Source organism: Acanthopagrus latus, chromosome 8 (genome assembly GCF_904848185.1).
Source record: "Acanthopagrus latus isolate v.2019 chromosome 8, fAcaLat1.1, whole genome shotgun sequence".
NCBI lineage: Eukaryota > Metazoa > Chordata > Actinopteri > Spariformes > Sparidae > Acanthopagrus > Acanthopagrus latus.
In genome coordinates this window covers 3841668-3867317 of record NC_051046.1, presented here as the reverse complement: position 1 = coordinate 3867317, position 25650 = coordinate 3841668, and the positions used below count along the sequence as shown (strand labels likewise).

Here is a 25650-nt window from a genome sequence, read left to right as displayed (position 1 = left end):
TAAAAAAAAAAAAACACCCTAAGTCGGTCGGTTCCTGTAATTGCCAACCCTGACACACTCTGTCAACTATTTCAGCTGCAATTTCAGTGATTTGCAGGCGAAGAAAGAAAGGTGCAGAGGCAAACATTTGCTTTTCAGTCGCAGCCTTTCACAGGCGGGCGGAGGAACGAACGCAATTACTTCCGCGACAGAAGATCCAGCTCCTCAACTTCTCACCTCTCTTTATTTCTGATTTTCTCTTGTTTCCATCTGTCAACCCGTGTCCTTCCTTTTTGTCCGTCCTCTCCTTTGCCTTTTTTTTTTTCCCGCTTCCCCCTCGTGAGCTCAGATTAACACTTTCTCTATCTGTCTGACAACAAACAAGTAAGGTGCTCGACATGCACTTACTCTGTTTTTTTTTTTTTTTATCCGTACGAAGCATCTTTTTTTTTTTTTTTACCTCCCAAGGATGCAACTTTGCTCTTTCCATCGCTTCCACTTTTAAAGAAGAGGCAGAGAAAAACAGAGATGTCATTTAGAGACTTAATATGATTTCTACGGCTCATAAAAGTTCTCATCAATTTAAGCAAAAATATCTTTGCCTATCTGTGTGTGTGTGTGTGTGTGTGATACTGTCCTTGTATCTCCCTGCTGGAAGCCCCCGACTGAGTGTTTTGTGCTGCTCAATTGCAATAAGGTCATTCCATTTTCTTTCAGGCCTTCTATTAATTCTGAGTGCACACAGCCTTGGGGGCTTTTTTTCCCTGTTTGTTTTCATCCGTGCCATTTTAGCTTCATTGTCTGAAATGTCTGAAATGGCAGCTTTAGTGAGCTATTAGTGCAGCACAAAACTCTAGAGCGGCTTAACAGAGGAGGCAAACATGGGAGAAGGGCCTCTGTCCCCCTGACCCATATTACAGCACATTAAGCACACTAAGACTCCTTCTGTGTGTGTGTGTGTGTGTGTGTGTGTGTGTGTGTGTGTGTGTGTGTCTGACTTTCTGTTCGACACACTCACACACGTCTGCCGTTGAACTTGTCTCCGGCTATCTGGCCTGGAAACACGGACTACGGCTCTGACCTTTGGCACTGACATTTTCCGAAAGTGAGGGAGCAGACCGGCGTCACATCGACTGAGGCCGTCAATTATGTCGCTTCGGGTTTTTTTTTTCTTTCTTTCTTCCCGCCGAACGAGCGGCGAAGTCTTGAAACGCATCACACACACTTAGAGGTCAAGCACTGCAAGAACAAGAAGCTGGTAAATGGGCATAAATTATAGATGAAGAGGAACGCTGTTAGAGAGCTGAGTAGAGAAAAGTCTTCAGGGTGAGCTGTGCTGACACACACACACACACACACACACACACACTCACACACACACAAATAAAGCAGTGTTATAGATAACCAAGAAATGGAGCTCAGTCTTTTACTCCACTGATCGTAAATCCGACTAAGCACCTCCTGCAGCAGGCCGAGCGCGTCTCCTCTAGTGTAACTCTGATGATTTAGAGCATGTTTACCATCTAAAGTATGAACACGCTTCATCTAAGTGATCATTATTCCACGCAAAGCAAATCCATCACCTGTCGTTTAGGGAACAAATGACAAAGAGACGCTATTAAAATTCATAAAGAGCGTGCCATAAACTTTCTGACACGTTTTAGTGACTTCAGCAGAAAGCTTACGGTGCAGCAGAATATTTGAGACTGACTGACTCACCCCGAGAGACGCTCTCTCTCTCGCTCTCTCTCTCTCTTTTTTTTTTTTTTCATTTGACTGTTACAGGAGAGGAGCCCTAACGCTATCAGGCAGGTTTAGAGTTTAGAGGAGGGCCGCGCAGCTTCCCTCCACGACTCTTATCTCTTCAAGCACATTTCCTAAAGCCTTGACTTGAATCGATTTTGAAGACGACTGCATTTATGGAATAAGATATATCGTCTTCTTCTTCTTCTCCTCCTTCTTCTTCTGGGATGGCACCCTCGGCTAGTCAACAGCCACACAGCGTTATCGTAACAATTTGGGTCTTAACTTCGACTGTTGGGTCTTAAACTGCTTGTGTGCGGCGAAGCGATACTGTATGTTGTACGCTCTACGTGTTTGTATTAGACACAGTGACGTTACGCTGCCTGACATATCACCTGCAGTTACATGTTTAAAATTACTTCTTAATGACGTATCATATCTCAGAAAACTGAGCAGACTGTAAGCAGTTCATTTCTTAGAATAAGCCTCACTGTCTCCAAATTCATTTGAATTCCTGCCACATACGTCAGCTTCTCTGGGACTTCCTTCATAGCTCGGTGTAATGATCCTCTCTAACAGGCAGAGAGGTAAAAGCTTTTTATTATCAAAAATACCAATAACTAAATCTGATACATCTCATTAATCGGTGTCTGTCTACGTGTCTGGCTCCGTAATGAATCTGACATCAAGCTGTCGACACAGCCACATACGCAGTGAGCATTTAATTACATTCCTCCGTAACTCAGGTAGTTTTACGGATACCTGAGCCTCCGGCAAGATATCATTTCAAGGTAGATGGCCTGTCAACGTGAGTGGCAAGTGCTGGCGTGGAAATCTGGTCAACTGAGGTTGAAGGAGGGGGCGACTAATAATGAATTACCTGCCTCGAGGCCCAGAGATGAGTGGTGAATATTGACAGAACTAAAAGAGTCTTTTTACTTTAGCATAGTCGACAGAAAACAGCCAGATACGACTCATGTAGAGAAAAGAGAGCTGAAGGTCTGAAACAGCCCAGAGAGACACGAGGAATTTATTTTAGTGGTTTTCAATCTCATTTTGAAGTCTGTCAACCAGGGCTGGAATTTTGTCATTTTAGGGGCAAGGCCACTGAGTAAAATTTGATGGTTTTACCTTTCAGATTGATACCATAACATCCTAATTTATAATAAGACATGGATTATGTAATCAATTATGTAATATGTTATAAACCCTTAAAGAAGTGTTTCACCACTGAAAAGACAAATTGGTGCACTATGACTAAAAAAAAACAGAGAAAAATGGTTCTTATTCAAATGGTAGAAAGCCTACAACAACCAGAATGCATTGCACCAAGACTGAAAACACTCCGGTGGATGGTTGTCATACTGCAGATTGTTTCAGACTCACTCGTGTTGAAACAGGAGTCAACATGGTGGATAGTAACAAAGGATCTCATATTGCAGCCAAAAACTGCACAAGAATATGTTTCTGAAAATGATTTAGGGGACGAAAAAGGCTAAGCAGGAATAAAGTCTTTGCTCGCTTCAGTTTTTACAAAACATTGCTGCCACTTCTTTCACTGTTAAGTGTAGCAAAAATAATGAGGACCCAACGCAAGACGCTCAGGAGGCCGGCAGGGTAAAGAAACAAAGAGGGAAGCTTTAAGCAAAGCTGAGCTCTGTAAGACACTGAAAACACAAAATGCAAAAACAGAAAGGAAGACGACAAAAAACGGATAATAACAGGAAACAAAAATGGGGAGCAGGCCGGGATTAAGAAGTATGAAAAATACAAAAAGGTGGAAAAGCAAAGAAACACTGAAGAACACAGGCAGGAACACGACGAACACCGGAGGACTGACGGGGGGGGAACAGAACAGATGAACTGGCAACGAATAAGTGAGAAAAACACCAACTTAACAAGACAGAGACTCATTAACAAATGACACACAGGACAAAGGGAGGAAGTGAGAGGCAACACAAGAATTACAAAACCTAACAGGGAATAACTAAACCAAAAACTCAAACCATGCCATTCAGAAAGTCTCTGAAAAGACTCGACACTGCCGGGTTTTGCTGAAGCATCTGTAGTTAGTGCAGCAGCGCCTCAAACCCCGAGTGCTGATGAACAAATCATGAGCAAATGAGCAGGGAGCTCTGGGCGCAGGCAACCTGGAGGTAGGCACACCTCATTTACATTAACTACCCATATTCTAATGACTGAAACCCTCCTCGTACCTGTAATCTACATCAGCAGACATTCAGAACCACAATGTTAGCTGTTTGAGATGTATATGTTTTAAAATCTGTGCTTTTTTGTTTTTTGGATGAATGTTTGATAATAGACCTCATTTGGACCGCTCGTTAAAACCAACAGGAGTTTGTCGTTTCAACACACAGTCAGGGGCTAATGTGCGCCGCAGGTCCTGCAGTAATTGGAAATTACCTGCAGGTCCAAAATTGCTGCAGTTAACCCCAAAAAAAAAGTGTCAGGGGAAATAAGAGTCACAGTGTCAGACTGTCTCAGCGGTTTACTGCTACACGAACCAAGTGCTAATGATCTCTGGCAGTGGTCCAAACTGTCAGTGTTTACTGCTGTTGGAAGTTTAATTTCAGATCTCTCAGCGTGGAAACTATCACGAGAACAAATGCTTGACGAGGAGGAGGAGGAGGAGGTAAGACTTTGAGTTGTGGCCTCGCAGGAGCTGAGATGTTTGGGGTCACGAGCGCTCTGAACTGAGTTGATCTTAAAGTGAAACTCTCGCCAAAATGCAACCTAGGCTTTTTTTTGTGAATGTAACCAAGTCAAACCTTCGTGTAAAAGCATAATTACAACAAAAGAGGCAATTTTAAGATTTACCATATCTCCGTTTTCAATGGGAGTGCTACGGGCACTTTAACGATAGCATCAAATTCTCTATTTTAACAGTAAGAAATCTCGACACAACATGAAACTTTGCTGGTAGCATCACCAGGGTCTCTACACATGAACACCAGCACTGAAAACATTGTTTGTGTACACCGAGTTACTAAAAAGAAAGTTTTTGAACAGCTCATGTTAGCAGTAGCTTGTTCCGCTCGCCGGCGTCCTGCCAGTGGAGAAGAGTCGACCTCAGAATGTGACGTAACCTGGAGGACAGTTACGGTGAAACGCTCCTAAAGCTTAGTTCCATATACATGCACGAATAATTTGTTGTTTTGTCGTTAGCAAAAAACAATATTGACCTTGAAGTTGAAAATGGAGCCTCATATAAGAAACAATACTAAAATCAAAAGCCGGGAAAGTCTTGTGAGACATTGCATGGATAGTTGTTGCTGGAAGACAGTAGTTCCACCTTAACTGTCCTCAAAAAAAAACCCCGAAAACGAAAATACAGTAAATCTTGAAAGTGCCTCTTTTGTCGTACTTATGCTTTTACAAAAAGGTTTGACTTAGGGACATTCACGAAAAAAGCCTCGGTTGCATTTTGGCGAGAGTTTCACTTTAAGTTTTTTTAAGCAGTAAAATCTGATCACAGATTCTTAAATGTCTCCCTCAGCAGTTTCCTACACACCTTAACCTGCATCAGTTATTATATCTTGTGTGCTACAGAGAAAGACGGAGCTTTGTTTTGGGGGCCCGCTCGCAGAATGGAGCGCTAATGAGATGACGAGCTCCTCCAAACACACACACACACACACACACACACACAAGCAGGAAAACCTCAGTGTTGCTTAGTCAGAAGGATGTGGGTGCTTTTAGGTTGTGACAGCTCATTAATATTTGGTCCAGACAGACATTAAAAAAAAAAAAAAGAAAAACACAAAGAAAGACTCACTGCAGCCTCGTCCTCCCTGCTGTCGCTGGTGTCCTCGCTCTTGTGGTGGCCGGCTGAGGAGCGAGCATCCCTCTTACGGCTGGTGTCCGTCCCCTCCGTCTGTCTCTCTCCATCTGGGCCAAGGTGAAAACATGGACGGGGGAAAAAAAAAGAAAGAAAGAACAACGATCATTGCTATTATCACCGCTATTGTTATCGCCATCCTCATCCTCCATCTTTAATCATCATCATTAATGGCATCATTGTCGTTCCGACCCTATCATTATCATCACCGTCATTGATAGCATAATTGCAATTATGAATATCTTCATTACCATCATCATCATCATCATCGTGGTCAACAATCATTTCAAGCTATCACTCATTCTTCCTCCCGCTGAGCCGCTCTGCTGTAATCAAAACCCCAGATAAAAGTTTCCGGGAGAGAAAAAAAAAAGGAGATTATATGGGGGGGGGGTGTAATTGGAAAAAGCAAAGAGAGACAAGAAGAGAGAAGAATAAAAAAAAAAAAAACGGAGGGGAAATGTAGGAAAAAGAAGAATAAGAGAAGAGATGGAGAACTGGAGGGACATAAAGAATGGCTTCTCGTTGCTGCGAAGGGGGAGCTGATAGGATGCTGTCATGCCACAGATGGATTATGGGAGTTTTGCTGTGCGATGATGACAGTGGGCCTTGGCCGGGAGAGAACAACCGGAATTTAAATCCACTCATTACTAGTTCGTACGTGTGTGTGTGTGTGTGCGCGTGCCAGTGTGTGTTTTTGTGTGTCCGTCACAGAGCATATGGTCAAAATTGCCGCCTCTCTGCACTGCCAGCAAAACACACATACGTACACACACACACACACACACACACACACACACACACACACACTGTCACAGACCATCAAACCGGAGCACAATTCAATACGGAGCAGTAACAGGATATTCAACACTTTACGAGAGTCTGGTTATTTGGAGTTACAAGTAGCAAATGGATACTCATAAGGTTTCCTATAAGGGCGACGAGGAGTTCATATAAAAAGGGAATCCATACTCTTTTCATCTCTTTTTATTTGTAGTGCGACGGATTCGATCCCATTCGGCTGACGTGACTCGGGAACGTGCAACGCCGCTGGAGCTCGGATGGAGCCGCCGTAAAAGGTGGCGCCCGTGCCATTGACTCCCCCATAAAAAGCAGGAGGAGGAGGGAGGGAGGGAGGGAGGGAGGGAGGACTGTGGTGTCCCAGATGCATTACGGCGAAAGTGGTTCATTAATGTCTGCTGAGTGAGGGGTGGCCACACACACACACACACATACATACACGAGGGGGATGGATTGTGATTAAAAGACAGAATGGGGAGAACGGGTCGGCTATAAAGCATAATGAGAGCTAATGGTTTTCCAATATGTCCCCTCAACAATGAGCCTGAGTGGGCTGAACTGGGAGGGATGTGGGGGATGTGGGGGGAGAGGAGAAGGGGAAGGAGGAAGGACCGATAGGTGTAGTTCATTTATGTATGAGATGGAAATAAGGAAAAACAATCAAAGTTGGAAACGCACAAAATGGAAAATAAAATATACTGCATAAGTGAAAGTTTTCTGCATCTTGTTCTGCATCGTGATCGTCTCCAGCAAACATCATGATTTGTTCTTCCTCGTCTGTTTTGGGTATCGTCTCCAGCCGTCTCCCTCCGGTCCCCCTTTTGCAATTTTACTTGATTTCAGGAAAGTGTAAAAAAGATCTGTTTTGATCTGAAAAATCGTCTCCTCTCGCCCGAATGGATGAAATCGAGGAGAAAATTGGCCACGTTCAGCGACCGTGCCTCCGAAACTGCGTCACCATCTTTTCTCTCTGGTTGTGTTGTATGTTCTCTGACTCCTGGTGAGCGCTGTAAACGATAAACCCCCCCCCCAAAAAAAAAGAAGTGACATAACACGAGCCAAAAGAAGCCCAGCAAGGCCACGTGAGCGACAGGAACTGAGCTGTGAGAACTGTCCGACTCGACGTGGACGGTCTGAGTACATCCTCGGGGGTCTTTCAAAGCTCCCTCAGATCAAAGAGCAAACACCAAAGAGCCTTCGCCTCACTTCAAGCCTCACTTTCCTGCCATTGTCGAGCCAAAAATAGGACACTTCGACTTCCAAGTTTTCGTCCAACGATGTCACTAAAACCTCTTGTGTGAAACTTCTAAACGCAGATTTCAGCAGAGCCATGTGTTTTCTGCCTCAATACTTATATTTCATTGGACATGTACCATAACGTCACTATGTTCAGAGAATATCAAACGAGGGATGTGACACTGTGATTATAAGACAAGAAACCACCTTAAACCACCTCTAGTTTAAAATAAACTTACAGATTCATTGTTTTTAAAGTGTTGCTTCTCGTGACAGTTTATTTTTGCTCTTCCTCTCAGTTATAAACACTGCGTGAGTCACAGCATGAGTCAACCGGCTGCACATCTCCGCTTAACTGTTTATCTGAAGCCATTATGAGGCAGGCGGTGCACCGGGGGGAGCGAGGTGAGGCTCCCCCGTTAGCCTCGCCTCATTTACGTAAGCGATCGCCTTAAATATGAATGATCACGCGGAACACAGAGACCGCACATCAGTCGCACTCGGCAATCGAGGACACGACACTACAAACCAAAATAAACCATTAGCTGGAAGAAAAAAAACCCCTTCTGCAAAACCAACAAGGTTAAAAATACCTTGTACTTTCAAATAACAAGGGCGAAACTGCATATCGTGCTCGTAATGATTTTATTGATACGATGGGATGACAAGAGTGCTTCGTGCTTTGTAGGCAAAGGAAAATATTCAAGCATCTGAGACGGTCAAACTGACAGTCGAATCCACCCGAGCTCGATAAACAGAGCAAAGATTAACAGCACTTAGAGTTTGACGGAGAGAAAATCACCTGTGGAAACGACAACCGGGAGACCGAACATCAGGAGTCAAACTTCAACAAAGAATTCACTTTCAAAACATCCCTTCTTCGAGTCCCTCAAGTGTTGTCTTTTGAAGTCTGAAGAGAATAATTTCTGACTGAACTTCTCTGCAGAGAAGTTTCTCAAAGCACTTAAAGTACAGAATGCATCTCTGCAAACTGCGCAGGGCTGTGCAAACATTTTCCTTATCAAGTCAGGTGTGACGTGGAAATAACTTTGTGCCGCTGTTTATGCAACATTTAAATCATTAGCGGCACATTCGCAGAGTCCCTTCTTACCGATAAATATTCAAAACAACAGTGAAAAGAGCATTTACGACCAATATGTTCCTCTAATAAATTCTTCAACAATCCCAAAAGGAGGAGATAATGAGAACGGCAAAGCACTTATAGCTTTGTGTGTGTGTGTGTGTGTGTGTGTGTGTGTGTGTGTGTGTGTGTGTGTGTGCGAACGTTTGCGGACGAATGTTCAAACACTTCTCACCAACGTATCCCTGAGCGCTCTTAAAAGATAAGTTTGTCTATGAGCAAGTGTCTAAATATGAATATGTGAGCGAACAAATTGCTTACGTGCAGCTCGTCAGTTAGAAAGTTGTGGTGCTGCAGTGACAATGAGTCATGAATATTGTATCCTGCTGGCAGGAAGTAGACGTTTAATGAAGAAATCAGATGGCTCTGTGGTGGAGGAGGATCTGCCACACTGTGGTCCACAGCATCCGCTATCATGGACTCACGGACGCCGAGTTGAAAAAGTCTTGAAAGTGCAGGAGGCAGAAGCATTGTGCTGCACTGCGCTGTCTTCTCAGTATGTGGTTATTTATTACAAGAAGGAAAAGAGCTTTGTTTGAGAAAAGGCTTGCAGGCAGTGAGACAAAACACTGCTGAACAAAAAACAAAAAAAACAAAACAGGAGTTTGGGAAATCCTGCATCAGAGCGCAGACGATCAGACGACTCTGGATGTTCAGATAAACAACAGTGTCCTGCTGCGTATTAATCCCACCTCTTAGTATCTGATCAGGCACCTCAACAGAAGGGCAACAGAACAGGCGGTTCTTCTGGTACCATCCGCAAGTTTTGATAACAAAACCGCAAAAAAAAAACAAAACATCCTTTTGAATGTCTGACGAACTGAGCTGAACTGAAGCGGACTGCTTGGTGGAAATGCAACTTTTACGGACAAGACATGAGACAGCGAGTCAGGAGTCAGTCCCTGGAGTGTGACGGCACTTCCTCGAGCCTCTACGCGAGCTCTAATGAAGTAATGAAGAGCAGACTGGCAGGTTAATGGAAGCCAATCGACTATAGGAGCTGCAGCCACCAGCAGGACACCGGGCAGAATACTAATCATCTCGGAGCTTCCTTCTCTTATGTTTCTGCCTAATCTGTTTACATCCCCCAGTCCTCACACTGCAGCCGTGCAGATAAGATGGTGGGGGGAGAAGAAACCTCAGTGACCTCCAGCAGACAGAGCGAGTGACTGTTTTTTTTGTGTTTGAGTTTTGTAGATTAAGTCTGTGACACAGTATATGAAAAACCACAACAAACAGGATTCTTATCCAAGGTTGATGTGGGTGTGAGCTGCAGATAGAGACGAGAATCAGGGGCGGAAAACTTTCTTCAGCTTCCTCTACTTTTGAGTAATAAGTTCACCTTGCCTGGCTGCCCTTTTTAAAACTAATGATATTCTAAACTCCGTAGCTTTCAGCGAACTGCAGCTGTCAGAGCTCTCGTCTCAAACGCCGTCCGTGTGCCAATTCATATGCACGCGTGCATCCCGGTGTGTTTGCGAGCACGTGCACGCGATACGTGCATACGTGTGCACGCGCGCTGTTGTATCTCCGTGTCTCGTTTTATCTTTGAACAAGACTGACAACAACCGCTGGGTTTCACTGCAAGGCGGTGATACGCTGTGTGTTAAGTGATAGACAGCATGGTGATACAGCAGAATGCTAATCGCAGAATCAAAGGATGCAGCAGAAGCTACGAGAACGGCAAACGAAGGGCACCGAGAAGAGAAAAGAGGAGAGAATCGAACGTTACAGCGGGGAACGAATGAACCTGACGTGGTCACGTAGGAGTTTAGTTTGAACATGTATGTGACATGTCGCAGGCTCGATGGTAAACAGGAGGAAATAAGCCCACAGTCAAACACATCGGCTCCAAGTGGAAACAGAATCACGCCAACGGTGATGATAACCATTAATTTGCCGGTGTTATCTCAAGAGTCGCTCCTACACGGTCTCTTTTGAAAAGGAGCAGTCGAGCGCACTTCAAGCTCGACGTTAATGGAGGATGAAAAAAATAAAAAACAGTAGAAGAAAGGGAAAAAAACGCATCGAGTCTTTGCTTCTTACAGATGCACATTCAGGTCAAAATCCAAATGGACACTCTTTGTCTCAGCCTCCCACTCGACCACCAGCGTTTGGTTTGTCCATTCTTGGCTACTGTAGAAACACGGCGGTGCAACAAGAGGACCTGCTCGCTCTTTACAAATAAAAGGCTCATTCTCAGGTAGCAAAAGCACAATGATTCTTTGTGCCAGGTGGTTACACTCTAATCAAGATATATTATATTCAATTTCTAAGAGTAGATGCTCCAAAATCCTACAGAGTGGACGAGTACGTCTATTTTAATTGTACATAAAATGGCCCAAAGTGATGCTTGTTTTATATGTGACCAACCCTGAAACTAAATTATATTAAATCATATAAAAGAGGAGAAGATGTGCACAAAGGCATAAAATGTTGAAAAACGTTGCTAAATACATGAGTTTTTGAGGAGCTCACAGCATCATGAACTACCAACACAGCCTTCACACTCACCTTACAGTCAATCTACACTATCCTTGACCTGCCATGAGGACAAAGCTTCACTGGTCAGCAGCAATTCTTTTTTTCAGACTTCAGATGAATCCAAATGGTGCTCATCATCAACATCTGCTATCACCTGGGCCTAATTTGTTGCGAGAAAACACTCCCACACACAAACCCACAGCCTGCTCCGTTGACACAAGGCAGGACCGATGTGTGGCGAGGTGGAGTAAATCACTCAGGATTAATGATTACGAGACCTCCCCCTTTTTTTTTCTCCCCCACACCTAAACGTGTGACCCGGCCTGTTCCTCCCGCCTCTCTCGCCCGCCTCCAGGTTTGATGGACCGAATTCAAACACGCCTCATTGTAGCGAGCTGCTGCGTACATGTGGCCTTCCTGTCTGCCTCTGACCTTCCTCACTGCCGAGGTGTTTCTGCCTGCTTAAGTGCAGCCGGCGGCACGTTCTCCTTCTCTTTATAGCGCTGAATTCCCGGGAGGCCGGCTGTTTCTGCGATGCTGGGACAACAACCTCTGGCACTGCAACAACCAATCAAAGTTGCTTAGCTTATCCGTCATGCCTGTTGCATAGAGTGCGAATGAACCTCTTGACCTTGTCGACAACGGCGCCACGCAGATTTGCTATTCGGAGGAGTCGGGGGCTGTTTTGCTTCGGTGAGCAGGACTAGCTAATCAAGTGGCCGCTGACTGACTGCGTACAGATGGAGACGAAAGAAAAGAATTAAGGTTCGGAAGGGTGAACGGACAAAAAGAGCTGCAGAAACACAGCAGCAACGTAATGTGTGTGAATAATTGATCTCCACTCCGCGAGTACACTGCGACTCCATCCTCCCCCCGGTGACGTAAACTGTGGTCCCCTTGAGCGTTGGAGGGAGAACGTTAAATGCACCTCTCACCTCCTCTGCCTCTATTGGGGGGAACGAGATTAAAATTGCATAGGACGACGAAACAAGAGGCTGCGGCTTTTAAGAACACAGGAGTGGGCGAAGGACAGGGAGATTAAGTGGAAAGGGGGGAGACGGGTGGAGAATGCAAGAGTGGGAGAGGAGGAGGAGATTAAATTGGAAGTCAGAGGGGCGGGGGGGACTGTAAGAAGAAGTTGAGCCGGGATGCGACGACGAGAGCGAGTGTCAGAAGTAAAGAAGGGGCTGAAACCACAAGAGTCTACTACTTCCTGGCTCACTGTTCACTCATTCGATCACTCATTACTCAGTCAGCCAGTCATTGATTGACTGAGTCATTCATTCCCTCGCTGTCCCCATCCCTCTCTCTCTCTCTCTCTCCCTCTCTCTCTCTCTCTCTCTCTCTCTCTCTCTCTCTCTCCCTCTCTCTCTCTCTCTCTCTCTCCCTCTCTCTCTCTCCCTCTCTCTCTCCCTCTCTCTTCGTGCAATGCATTTTCAATACACTCTACTACTCGCGGAGCTTATAAAGTTTTACAAGCCTCATGGCTTTTTTGCTCTGCAATCAAGCATGATGTTACAAAGCGTGGCTGATGCAAGGCAATGGAGGATGTAAAACTGATGAGCCAGTATAGTTTCTTAATGACACTTCTTGGCCCAGCGGCCAAGGACTGCACACACACATATATATATAAATATATGTATTTGCAGAGAGTGACATGGCAGGGGGGCAGTGTAAGTGCAGCAGGCTTCACTGGGGCTGCACTGGCCAATGGAGCTACCTAATTATAGCAAATAAACTGCACTGATCTGTGCCATTAGCCAGTCAGTAATGAAGCGGAGTGGAGGGATGCTGTGAAACTGATGAATAGGCCCAGGCTCTGAGTGCTGCACTCCCTGGCCTTTAGTTCAGCTCTAACAACGCAAGCCTTCTGAGGAGAGCAGGAGTGCATTAAGACGAGAGGCATAACAAGGCTTTAGAGATGAGATAAATAGAGACAAAGGGACTGTGACAGAGGAGAGCGAGGGGAGAAGGAGAGAGAGAGAACGAGGGATCTTGATGGGAGCAAAAGACAGGAAGCAGAGCCAACGAACCGGCTGCGAAGGGGGAAAGTGTGCTTGTAGGCCTGTGGGTGTGTAGGCCACAGAGAGAAGGGAGGCTGCCGAGATGCTTAATGTGCTGTAATGTGGGTCAGGGGCAAAGAGGTCCGACTCTCTCTCTCTCTCTCTCTCTCTCCATCTCTCTTCCTCCCTTTACTCTAAGCTCCTGTAATGTTTTGCACTCCTCTAATAGCTCACTTAAGCCGCCACTTAGGAAAATTCAAACAACAAAAAAACAAAGTGCCTCGGATGGAGACGAACATAAAATCAGAGCCCCGGGGGCCCGGCACACTCAGAGATTAATAGACAGCCTGAAAGAAAAACCAAATGACCCCCACTGCATTGTCAGGCCGCGAGCACACTCGTACGCACGCTGATACTCGCAGGGTGTTGTTCTGAAGTACGTCTAAAGAATAGAATCAATTACACACATTTCATTTGAGAGCAGGAGTGTTCCGAGTTGACAAAAACAAGGATCAGGGTGAGGTCTGCTGCGTCTCTTTTTCAGTGTTGATGCATATTTATTACTACTTACAGCAGTGTGGGAATGTGAAAAGTGCTGTTAACTCGTCTGTAGATTACATCCGCAATCACAAAGGCTGAGACAGCCAGGCTGCGTCTGCTGCTCATCTCCAGACCATCTCGGCTTTAATACGGTTTATATCTGACCTGGTCTTGAGGTTTTTAAACTCACATCACTATTGAAAACTCATGATATTATCCAAAACAACTGTACTTTTATTAACTGAGCATGGGATAGATGTTTTTAGGGGCAACGGGACAAAACGAGGAGGGGTGATGTAATTTCTGTCCGTCTCCCATCTTGTTGTTCTTCAGCCATCGGCTGCGGAGCCAAACAGTGTGATCTCTCCGCGACCTGCCAGCCCACTCTCGCCCCGCTCACCTCTAAATGGCTGTCTGCCTGTGCCCATCTCCTCCTGCTGCTTAGCGCCCAAGGCCTCCTGTGAACCGCTCTGGCTGTCTGCAGGCCTTTAACGTCTGCTTCGGCCTCGCTCGGGGTTGCCATGGAGACGAGAGTGCAGGGGAGGAAACGTCTCCATCACGTTAAACGACAACAATATGTCGTACGAAAGTAAAAAGAGGCACAAGGAGCCGGAGAGTGAGACGGTGGAACAGGAAGTTATAGCAGCCACTCTCAGAGAGATGAGCAAGACTGACCAAAGTGGATGGTCTTTATCCACACACACACACACACACACACACACACACACACACACATTATATTGTTAACTCGTAACATATACTTGTTCTATAAGCCTCGATGTGTATGTGCATTGCTTGTGCATCAGGCGGGTGCAGCCACATAAAGGCTAAAGGTGTCCAGCGTTCTCAGCGGGGTGTTAATTACACCTCTCCTGTGAGCAAGTATACAGAAATACATTATGTATATACACACACACACACACACACACACACACCAATAGGCAATCCCAACAGTTGCCAGTGACACCCAGAGGCAGCTGCTCCAATCACAGCAGAGGAGATAAGGAGGCGACTCTGAGCCGCCGCAGAATCACAACTGTCACAGCTGATGTGTCGCTGGGGAGGGAATTAGAGTGAGCATGCAGGGGTTGCATGCTTTCTGCGCCCTCGCGCTCATTAGCATACATTTGTAAACAAAGAAACAGAGTCGGAAAGGGCCTTGGTGCTCGGCTAGCGCGCTGTCACAATGTTAGCGGGAGTCAGAGCCGAACAGAGCATCTAAATGAGGTGAGAGCGCTGGAGGAGACCTCTGTGTGATAATTCATCCATCTTCTGCGATCCCGACAGCTGAGCCGCTGCGCTGGGAGACAATGAGCGAGGAGCCTGCACCAGGCCCGCATCCAAGGAAGAAAAGTGCAGCAAATAAACTCGAGAGTCGAGTCCCAGGCTTCGAGTCTCGTGGCACCAAGTTACGTGAAACTCATTTTTTTTTTTTCTTTTTCAAATGACAGCGCAAAGTGTTTTTTTCATGTGGGAGCACCGAGAGGAGGAGACAGAGGTGTCAGAAAAAGGGAAGAAAAATGGAGAGTTCAGCCTCCTCAAACAGCAGAAGAAGAGTATTGCAGAAACCTCAAAACACTTGAGACAGGACTGACCCCTGAATAACCTGACTCTGTTTACCATCTCCCTCTCCCGCTTTTTTGTCTCCCTCACAAACAACCTTCTCCACTTTCCTCTCCTCTCTCACCACCTCATTCTACAGTTGCTCTAGCTACACACCGGCTCTCCCTTTTCCCCCCCCTCTCCCTCTCGGTTACCCTCTGCAGCCATGTGATGCATCGCCAGCGATTAATACCCAAATATTGCTTCCTTGTAGAACGGCGGCGTGGTCATTATCCTCTACCGAGTATCTGATTATCATTGTCCCGAGGAGTCATTACTTCCCTGATAACATCGCCTTCGTGCTGCGAGAAAGAAGAGAGATAAAAAAAAGGGTGGTGAAGCAGAGGGAGGGGGGGGAAATGCAGCGAAGATGGTGGTGATGGGCTACAACATGGGAATAATAGACAAAAGAAGACAGGAGGAGGGAAAGGAGGACAGAGGAAGGGGGGACAAGAGAGCGGTGGAAAACTCAGACGGAAAAGGAAGAAAAGGAAGAGGTTATGTGTTACATACAACGAGGAGAAGGCGGAGGACAGCAACAATAATAGCCTTGTCTTATCTCTGTACAGTGATAAATCCCCTTCTCGTCGGGGAGCCAGTGCCCCGGCTGGGGCCAGACCTCGATGACAAACCGCCTCCACCCGGCACTGCGGCCCTGGCTATTTATGATCAGGGAACTTATACGAGGGAGCCAGCTGGGTCTCTTCTTGGGTCGGCGTCGTCACTCCTGGGACCCGGTGACAACCTCAAATGGGGCCACTCCGTCACGTCCCACCCTCCCCCTCCTCCTCTGCCCTCCACCCTGACAGCGCATCATCGTCTGGTTACTGCTGATAGCAGCACGGTATTATCAACGTTCTGTCGCCTCCACACACCGTCAACGAGCCACCTGTGACATCAGCTGACACCATTTCATCCTAGGACACTCGCTGGATTAAATCAATTACGGGTCCTTTCTGCCGCAGCGCTTGAATAAAATAATAATGCACAGAAAACCTCATTACACCAGAATCTACTTACTCACACTGCAGAGTCAGCTTTTCTTTAATGAACAGTCCAATTACAGCAATACTTTGCAATTACAGGCTTTCTGAGGTGCGAGATGCAAATTCAGTTGTTCAACAATACGCGCTACTATTCAAGTCAAGTACACAGGATTACATAAAACCTGAGCAAACAAACGCATGAAATTGTGATGCAGATTTACTCCCACATCCACCATCCATTCAAACATCCCCAGAGCCGGCTGACCCTGAGTCAGTCACGAAGGACAAGAGAGCTCCGGCACGGCGAGCACGGAGCTCGACCGGGCAATTAATTCTATGCAAGCTGGCTGCGATTGCTTGCATTTTGTTTCCTTGTGTCTGTTTACCCGTTTACATATTCCTGCTCGGCGTAAATTATTCATGGATGTTCCTTTTTGTATCCTCCCGTGACAAGCAGGGGCTGGTCACACGGCAAATATGAAGGCAACAACGGAGCCCATTGATCGGCGTATCTGATGAACGTTTGGAAATGAAGGCGGACGTTCCTGCTCGGCTTTGACAGAAAAACTCAATGCTCGGGTGCATGTTTTGTGATGTTAGCCTCAACATGTGGTGATTGCGTCTTTTTACATTTGTCATCTGTGGACAGGAAACGTCTGTGCAGCAGTGGACTGTTTGAGTTAATCAGACTTTTATTAATCAGACTGGTGTATTTTGGATCCCAGGTATTCTTGTTGACTCTCAGTTGCAAAGCTGTTTGTCATGTCAGTGAATAAGAATTCAAGTTAAAGCTAATTTACATTAAAAGTCAACCGACTGTCCCGTGGGGTTACACAACCTCCATTAAGACGCTCCTCGGAAGTGATGAATATGCAGATGCATGTGTTTGCCATCACTATTTGGGATTCTGTTTGTGGCTTACAGTAAGTTGCTTTCTTGCTTTGTCGACTGTTTTTCGGCTGCAGACCTAATGACACATCTCGCATACGCATCGGTTTCCCTGATGTAAAAACAAAAACACAGTAAACCCACCAAAAAAAAAACCCGTGTATTCATAAACATCAAGTACATCAAACAGGATGAGACAGTCGAGTCAAAAAAAAAAGCTGGAAGGACATAAATAAAACTGCTGCGGCATGTTGGCGTGTGAGCAATCGGTAAAGCCATCCGACAGCTTCGCCTCTGTTTATAACAGATCGTCAGGGGAGATGGGCACAACGAGGGCGAGTGGTGGGTGCAACAGAATCATTTTAATGTGCTTAATTGAACAGATGTCCGGCCCGCTCAGCGTTCGAGCGCAGGCATGGCCTCAGTCAATGCCTTTTCTCCACTGATTTGCAGAGACAGATTACAAACGTGTCCAAACACGGCGTCAGAATATCTCAGACTTCCGTGTCTCCCTGCTCGGCAACACCCTCTAACGAGCAGACACACCGAAGAATAAATTGGCAAGATGTTGTCCAGCATTTGTAAAATCAGAAACTGTTTTCGATTGGGCTGCTGTGGATTCGTCGTTGACGTTGGCTTTGTTCGAGAATTATACGTAACATGCGAACACTCTCTCTCTTCTGATGTCCCCTCTCGTCTCTGCATCCAGTTATTTCAGTTAAAGTCAGTTAAAAACAAACCGCTGAGTTTTAGTCGCTGTTGTTTGATTACATGAAGTCACTCAACACAGTGACATAGAAACACAACCCACCAACGCATACTGTCAGTATAAATGCTCAGAATGGCGAAGGCGTACAACTTTAACTCTAATTTTGGCATACATGGGTGAAAAAGCCTGACTCATCTTCGGGTTTATTTATCACACTGGGAAAAGGGGATCAAAGGGATTTTGTGAAGCGCTTCAGAGGTTCTTTAGGTTTATTAAGACTAATATCTTTATAAACAGATGCCTGCATAGGAATTGCATAAACAAGATTTTGGTACAAAAAAGCGTTTATGTGTTATTCTGCCCTAAACTCCAACTCTACTCTGAAGTCTAAAGTTGCTAACTGGACTGTGAACATTTGTTAACAGAAGAAAGAGGAGGTCTTCACCCGGATATCTGCTGACTGCACCCCAAAACACTGTCCATTGCCTCGGAAATGTAGTCAACATCTGATCATATTAATTGGCCTTGATGGACAATATGGAATATGGAAGTTGTTTTTTGTATTTATTCTTACCAACACGTTTCAAATTCACAGATAGTGCGTTAAACGCCACACAAAAGATTTCACAATCAGAATCATTATCAATAATATCAGATCTGCCAAGCGAGGCCAACATAACCTTATGAAGTCTGACTCGGGTTCCCTGCATCCCCCCCGCATGTGACCTCATAATACTATATTACCTCTTTACCTGAAATGCCTCCGTATATTATCTTACTTCACTGGAGGTGAGGAGAGGAGCTGCCACAGTTTATTCAACTGCGACTGATATGCAGAGCATTATGACCCGTATCTGAACTCTCGTCACTACCCAGCGGTTCACGACCCGCTGAGCCGTGCGACGCATATTTGATGGGAGCGCCGAAATTGCAAAACACTGTACAGACGGCAGTGAAGGAGGGACAGCTAACAGCCAGTGTTTGGCAGCGATGTGAACCAGCCTCCACTCTGCTGACGGTAAACCAGAGTCTGTGGACCCTCGCAGACTTCTGCTCTCATCTACCCCTACGGAGGATTTACCACAGCGTGTGAACTTTCGCCACAGGCAGCCACGTTGACCCGAGAATCTGTTAACCTTGGTAACACTCATAAAACCGTCCTGTTGTCTGTATACGCACTTGCTACTGTAGAGCTAATACAAGACGTCCCCTGAGTCGTGAGCTTCTATTAACCTGAAGGAATCTCTACATTCTCTCTTTCTCTACGTAGTGTTCTCTATCTCTGATTCAGAGTTTTCTCTCTCTTTATTATTAGTTTTGCAACTCCCACTCCTGTATCAACACACAATCATATCAGGTTGTAAGAACAAATATTTGAAATATGCTGCAATCCTGAGATCTGATACCTGATCTGAGCTCGGGAGGAATCTGATCACGAACAGAAGATTGTTTGCTGTAAGCTGAAGTTGCAGCTGATGTTTATAACACTTTGCAAACGGTTGAGAAATGACGATAACTTAAAATATCCTCTCCAGAATACCATCACATTATCATTATCAACCATATCTGCTTAAAACAAAATTATAAAAGTACAAATTTGGATTCAGGACAGTGTTGCCACATGTCCAATCACAGCCTCCTGCCAGTCCCAGGGTAACACCGTCGTAGCAGTAAGACTCCATATCATTCACTAATTGGCATTATGCTGTCTTTAGAGCTCAACGCTATCCAATTAAGCAATCTGCCTTCATCAGTCGGGCTCATGAAGAGTCATCAGCACCTGCCAAAAGAGGAAAGTTACACGTAAGAACTCCATTCAGCAGCAGTGTGCTGTAGACGTAACGAGGAAGAGCAACTCTGCTGAAGACAAAAGCCCATTCTGCTCAGTGTGGGCTCGGTGAAAGTGCACTCTCCGAAATGAGATCTGCCAAGACAGAAGACGTTCAATTGTCACGCCAGTCGACGCAGCAGTGTGGGAAGCCACAGGCTGCGCACAGACGGAGCTTGTGTCGGCTCTCTGTTGTCGCTAAACGCAATCTAGTTTGCATGTAGGAACGGCGGAGCAAAGAGGACACGGACCACGGTGGTGTGTAGGTGGAGAAGAATGACAGCGACTGGGAGGACAGACATGTTCTACACACAGTATACACTTGAGAGTTCGTCTCTGTACTGAATAATTTGTGCAGAATGAAACTTGGGGGGAAATAACACACGACAGAGAAAGTAGCGATGGGAGAAACTGCGGCAGTGGGCAGGACGACGGTGAGACGGACGGTGGGAAGCGTGAACAGAAATAAATGCTAAGAGATGGAAGAGGTGGGAAGAGGCTGAGGAAGGATGAGACAGGAGAGCACAGTCACCCAAGTAATGAGATGAGAAACAGGGTGACCTTAATCAGCAGCAATGTACCCACACACATGCACCACAAATACCTACAAACCTGGCGGGTGTGTGTTTGCACAGCACTACTCTCTGTTTCATTACAGGCCCATTTCCCCCACCTAATACCCGGACAGGAGCCGGCGATAAGGAATGTACACACTCTCCTCTGTACACAACATCTCATTTGAGCAGAGGAAATTGGAAAGAAGAGGGAGAAAGGAGGAGAGTGCCGAGAGGTGAGAAGGACAGCAGATGATGGGTAAGAGGACTGGACGGAGGAGAGGGGGACAGCGGCTGGCGAATGAGTGTTTGCCAGAGCAGAGATAAACCCCGGTCCACCTCGCCCGCCAAGGCTGGAGGTGTGGGTTTTTGAGATTGGGGGATGAGTGAAGGGGGATGAAGAGTCGGTGGAGCTGAGGAGAAAGGGAAAGGGGGGGAGAGGGAGAGCAGAAGTAACAGAGGTAAAAGGTACATGCTGAGCGAAGCAAGAGCGCGGCAGAGCTAATTTCCCTCTGCTTCTTTTTGATATTTCTCGGCGGAAGAATAAAAAATGCCGGTGAGAAAGAAACAGAAGAGATAAAGATGAAAAGGGATGCAACACCGACTACTGCAAAACTACTTAAGGGTGAACTGAGGGTCAAAGGAAGCCAAGACAAGCAGCAGCGAGGCGTTCAGAGTGGCAACAAATGCACATGACGCTCACCGCTCAGGACACAGGCCGGCAGCGCTCGCCTCGCTCGGGCCCGTACGGCGTGAGTAACACCAAAAGCCAGCCGGAAGAGCGGCAGTGTCTGCTTTAAGAGATCGGAGAAAACAGGGAGAGACGGAGGGGGCTAAAGAATCGTACTCGTTACAGCATCTCTAGCCACGAGGAACCCGGCCCAATTTGTATTCATCCGTGCAAACCGGGGGCAAACAACCGAGGAGGATCGCAAACACACATGCAGCCACCGCGGGGTCCTCGCTGTGGGCGTGTAAACACACAATCCATGATACTCTCGGACGCAGTTAAACAAGCATGCAAACATGGGCAGGACACAGGCAAAAGAGTGTGCTGAACATCCCATTCTGATGTTGGAACAAAAATGTATGAATGTAAATTTAAAAAAAAAAAAGTCCTGTTATGTTGCTTTCAAGTCATTCAACGCTTTTCCTTGTGGTTTGCTCGTACAGTCTGGACGCCTGGAATATGAGCTTAAATCTTCTGTTGCGTTCACTGCGAATAGCTGTAATAAATGAAATGTGAAAACACATTTTGTTACACAAACCGCTCAGTTTGGATGAATGGATCCGTGCAGTAAACGTCAAATGTATGACTACGAACAAATCCCATTTCCCGTCCTCAGCAGCCTCCACGCATCTGTTCCCCCCACCGCGAAGCATCCATCACGGGCCCTAATGGCGGACCGATACTGTCAAATTGCTCACTACTCCTGGATGAATGGAGCACCTTCTCACCACCCCTGACCGCAGCAGCACTTGACACCAGAAACCAGGTCAACCTCTCGGAAGATGGAGAGGGCCGCTGCTGCCGATGAGACGCAAACACTCAGTCACGGAGAGACACGTGCGAACGGGAGTGACTCATGCACAAACACTACACCTGCGTAATCACTCATTACCCACGCAGCACGGCAAGAGATGAACGGAGGGCAGGGGGTAATTTCTAAATCTGAAATCAAACGCAAAGGGAAAGTGATATCTCCTGGTAATTTGCTGTTCATGCACGACTGACCACCGCCGACTTCCACCCTGCTACATTTCCTTCACTGTAAAAACGAGTGGAGGGGGGGCTGAAAAAAAAAAAAAACGATAACATCTTACAGAAATGCCCCTCAGACAATCAGGAAGAGGAGATTCACTATTATTATCAGGCGGATCTACGGCGTGATTACTGGCTGAGCCTGCCAATTACATTGAAGTCATGATTGCCAAGATTTGCCGATTCCCTCTGTGTTTTCTCAGCCAGCTGAAAATACAAAATAACTGTCCGGATGCTCCCGGCCAATTGAAACGGATGATTAGAGAGGCAGTGCAGAAGAGGAGGAAGGAGGAAAATCCTCAATCAAGTCATTTGTCCATTTCAGAAGACAAGAAAAGAGGCAGATACACGGGTCTGTTTATAACTTCAGGGACTACTGGGAGACATCAGCTCACCGTTCATGTTGCATTTAAGTAGAATTAGACAGAGAACAAGAGAGCAAAACACTCAACAGACCTCAAAATAATCATCTTGTAACTGAATCCAGACAGATGAAAAGGATCCCTAATACACCCTCACACACACACACACACACATTAATGCTTATTTTAGGTGAAGCAGAGAGGCGGACAGCATGTAGGACACGGCTGGCTGGCAGGCAGACGGACAGACAATCTCAGGGAACCATGTTTCTATTCACAAACACACACAAAAGGGGCTTTGGATAGAGCCCCTCGGAGGTTAGGTCTAATCCCGCTCCAACTCTCACGATGCCACTCAAACCCATTGTTCAGCCATGAAAAGCACAGGCAATCTACATAAACTGACGTGGAAGTGCACAAAAGTCAGCGCGTTTGCTTCCGACTGGGCATCGCCGTTAACAGGAGAGGGCTGCCGGTAACGTGGAGGTCGACCTCAAACTGCAGTTTGTTCACTAACCGTGTCAGACATGTTTGTTTTGTGCACGTTTATACACTAAGACGTAAATAAATGATGTGTTCTCAGTGATACTTGTGCATATATTTGGTTCATACTGTGCAGCTGAGGACGAGCAGACACATAAAGTAAGCAAGTAGTAAGTATTAACTAGCATTTAGCAAATTAATAGCCGAGAGTGTGATCATCTTAAAGAAGAAACCAACAGGTATGAGTCATATCTTCTTTCTTCTCATTTAAATATTCTCTGCTTTTATCTTATTATGAGGAATTTGCATGTTTTTTTTCTTGGTTTTGTAATTTCCTTTGTATCTCATCGTCGAGAGTTGTTTTTGTTTTGTTTGTATTGGGGAACGTGAACCTGTTGGATTCTCTGCTAATCAGGACCTGATTATTTAAAGGCACACCTGAAGGCAATCAAGAATAATGTGAATCTGATGAAGCAGCACGGGAAAGAAGCTCGCTCCTGATTGTCTGAACTGTATCCCAGCATTCTTGACTAATATGTCATTGTTCTTCTTGTTTCTGACGTCCTTAATGGCAAAAAAAGCCCTAAAAAATTCAACGCTGCTTTGATTAAATCATTTGGCTGTTTGGGGACAGCGTGATGCTTTCCTGTTCAATCATTCAGCTCAAAACTTTCCCAATCTCGGTCATGACTGTCAGAATATCAGTGATTTTGCTTCATCAAACAGCTCTGACTGAAATTCAAACGTTCAGCAAACAAGTCTGTAACAATCTTGGCACCAAAGTTGGTTTTACAGCCAAATGCATTGCCAAACCCACTGAAGAGATAGTAAGAAGTGTAGTCTCTCGTTAACGGTGGAAATCAGACCAACACAAATGAACAAGAGAAGCAGATTTATCCAAAACAACCAGGATTTTCTCTGAAGACAATGCAGAGGTCGCAGCTGGACCTTTGGAGGAAACTTCTTCTCATTGTTCAGCACTTCTGACCTTATAGAAAGCAATCTGAAATCTGCGGTGTGGACAGAAGACTTCTAACACCTCTTCAAGTTTACCCACATTAGGCTGGACACGGCCTCAGAGAGCTCGGTTTTGTAGAAGCCGAGTAAGAATAGGTGGCTCTGGGGCATCGCTCTGCTCTCGGTAAAGAGCAACGAGCTGCTATCAGCCCCTCGTGACAATAGGATTGTGTAGCGGTATATGTGATAAAGGTTGAAAGAAAAGGAGAATAAGCGAGACAAAATCAAGCCCCTGTGGCCTCAAGTCTAGACATAAAAACCCAGAGCCCAGGTAATCATTTTATCAGCGTTTCACTGCGCTGGTGTGTATTTGGTCGCAGCAGCAGTCCCTGTTTTTGTAGCCACCTCCCTGCAGCTCCAGCTACGAGTCCACATTGTCTTCGGTTTCCACATTAGAGCTGAACCGCTGCTTCACCGCTCCGCTTTCAAGATTACAGACGGTCACTAAGTCCAGAGCCCGTCTGATCGCCAGCCACCCCGGGTCAGGGTTAAGTAATTGGCTTGGCACAGGCTGCCCTCCTATAGCGAGCTATAAGGCGACACTAAATGGGAAAGAGTGCAGCGTCGCAGTGACTCTTCACATCTCAGCATATTTCCAGCACATGCATTTATGGGGTAATTGGTGGGCACGGGTAAGAAAATATATCTGGGAGATCTAACACTCAGAGATCGCGCGTTTCATCTGCATCAGGCGACTCGGCCGCGTTCGTCTCTAGTGGGCAGGATTTCATTAAACGCCCGGCTCCCGTCTGAATTGCCGTTCGCCGTCAGTTCAAATCTGTCGATTTGCACACCACCTCCGCAGGAAACGGAGAAAGAGAAAAAAAAAAGTGCCACAAGCGGAAACAAGTACCCACTGATTCCCCAATGGCATGAAAAAAAAAAATTGGCATTTGAATGTGACACAGGGACAGTTCGCTCCTTCCTCTCATGACGTGGGTTTACTAATCAACTTGACAAGGCAGCAGACGCAGAAATCACCTCGTCCTGCGGCAACCCCGCATGAGCAGATTATGATTTCATTCTCGAGAGTGGTCCAGCGGACGAGAGAGCTGGATTTCCACATTTCTGTTCATAAATAATAACTATGAAAACAGAAAAGAGCGGGGATTTGCTGGAGAGCCAGAGTCAGTTTGACCACTGACTGGAGCGCCGCCTCGCTGAAGTGCCCCTGAGCAAAGCACGGGATCCCATCAACTCCAAAAAGAAAAAGGAGACAAGGATTAAAGCACACTTTCAGGCTCTTACTCTATACTCTTCATCTACTGATAAATGTTGGCATGCTTTGATTTTGGCCAGCGTGTTTCTGCATCGGCTCTGCTGGTGGTTTTCAACGACCGTGACTGTGCTGCTGCTGCTGCTGCTGCTGAGCGACTGTAACATAACGACACTATGGAAGTCTTGCCTTTTGCAGTATTTACAATATATAAAAGACATGGCAATCTCACTTCCAACACCGAAGTGGACTGCAGTATAGAGAATCACTCTCTGCTGTCATAGCCTCCGGTCCCGCTGAATCATTAACCTACATCAGGCTCCACATTAAACATCAGCTGGTCGATTTGTCACCCTGGACCCCCCGCTGTGTCCGAGTCAATGAGGCGGCGTGCTAATAAATGCATACTGGGACAGTCCTCATGGCAGAAATATCGACTGGTCAGTGTTTGTCTACA

General features: G+C 46.0%; 1 protein-coding gene across 1 annotated transcript in view; it reads right to left on the bottom strand.

Moving 5' to 3' along the window:
• The window catches only part of b4galnt4a (beta-1,4-N-acetyl-galactosaminyl transferase 4a), a 140188-nt gene that overhangs the window by 90275 nt on the left and 24263 nt on the right, over positions 1-25650 (bottom strand). Inside the window, exon 2 of the mRNA XM_037108267.1 lies at positions 5519-5631. Coding sequence (XP_036964162.1) covers positions 5519-5631 — 113 coding nt within the window. The remainder of the gene's footprint in view (positions 1-5518; positions 5632-25650) is intronic.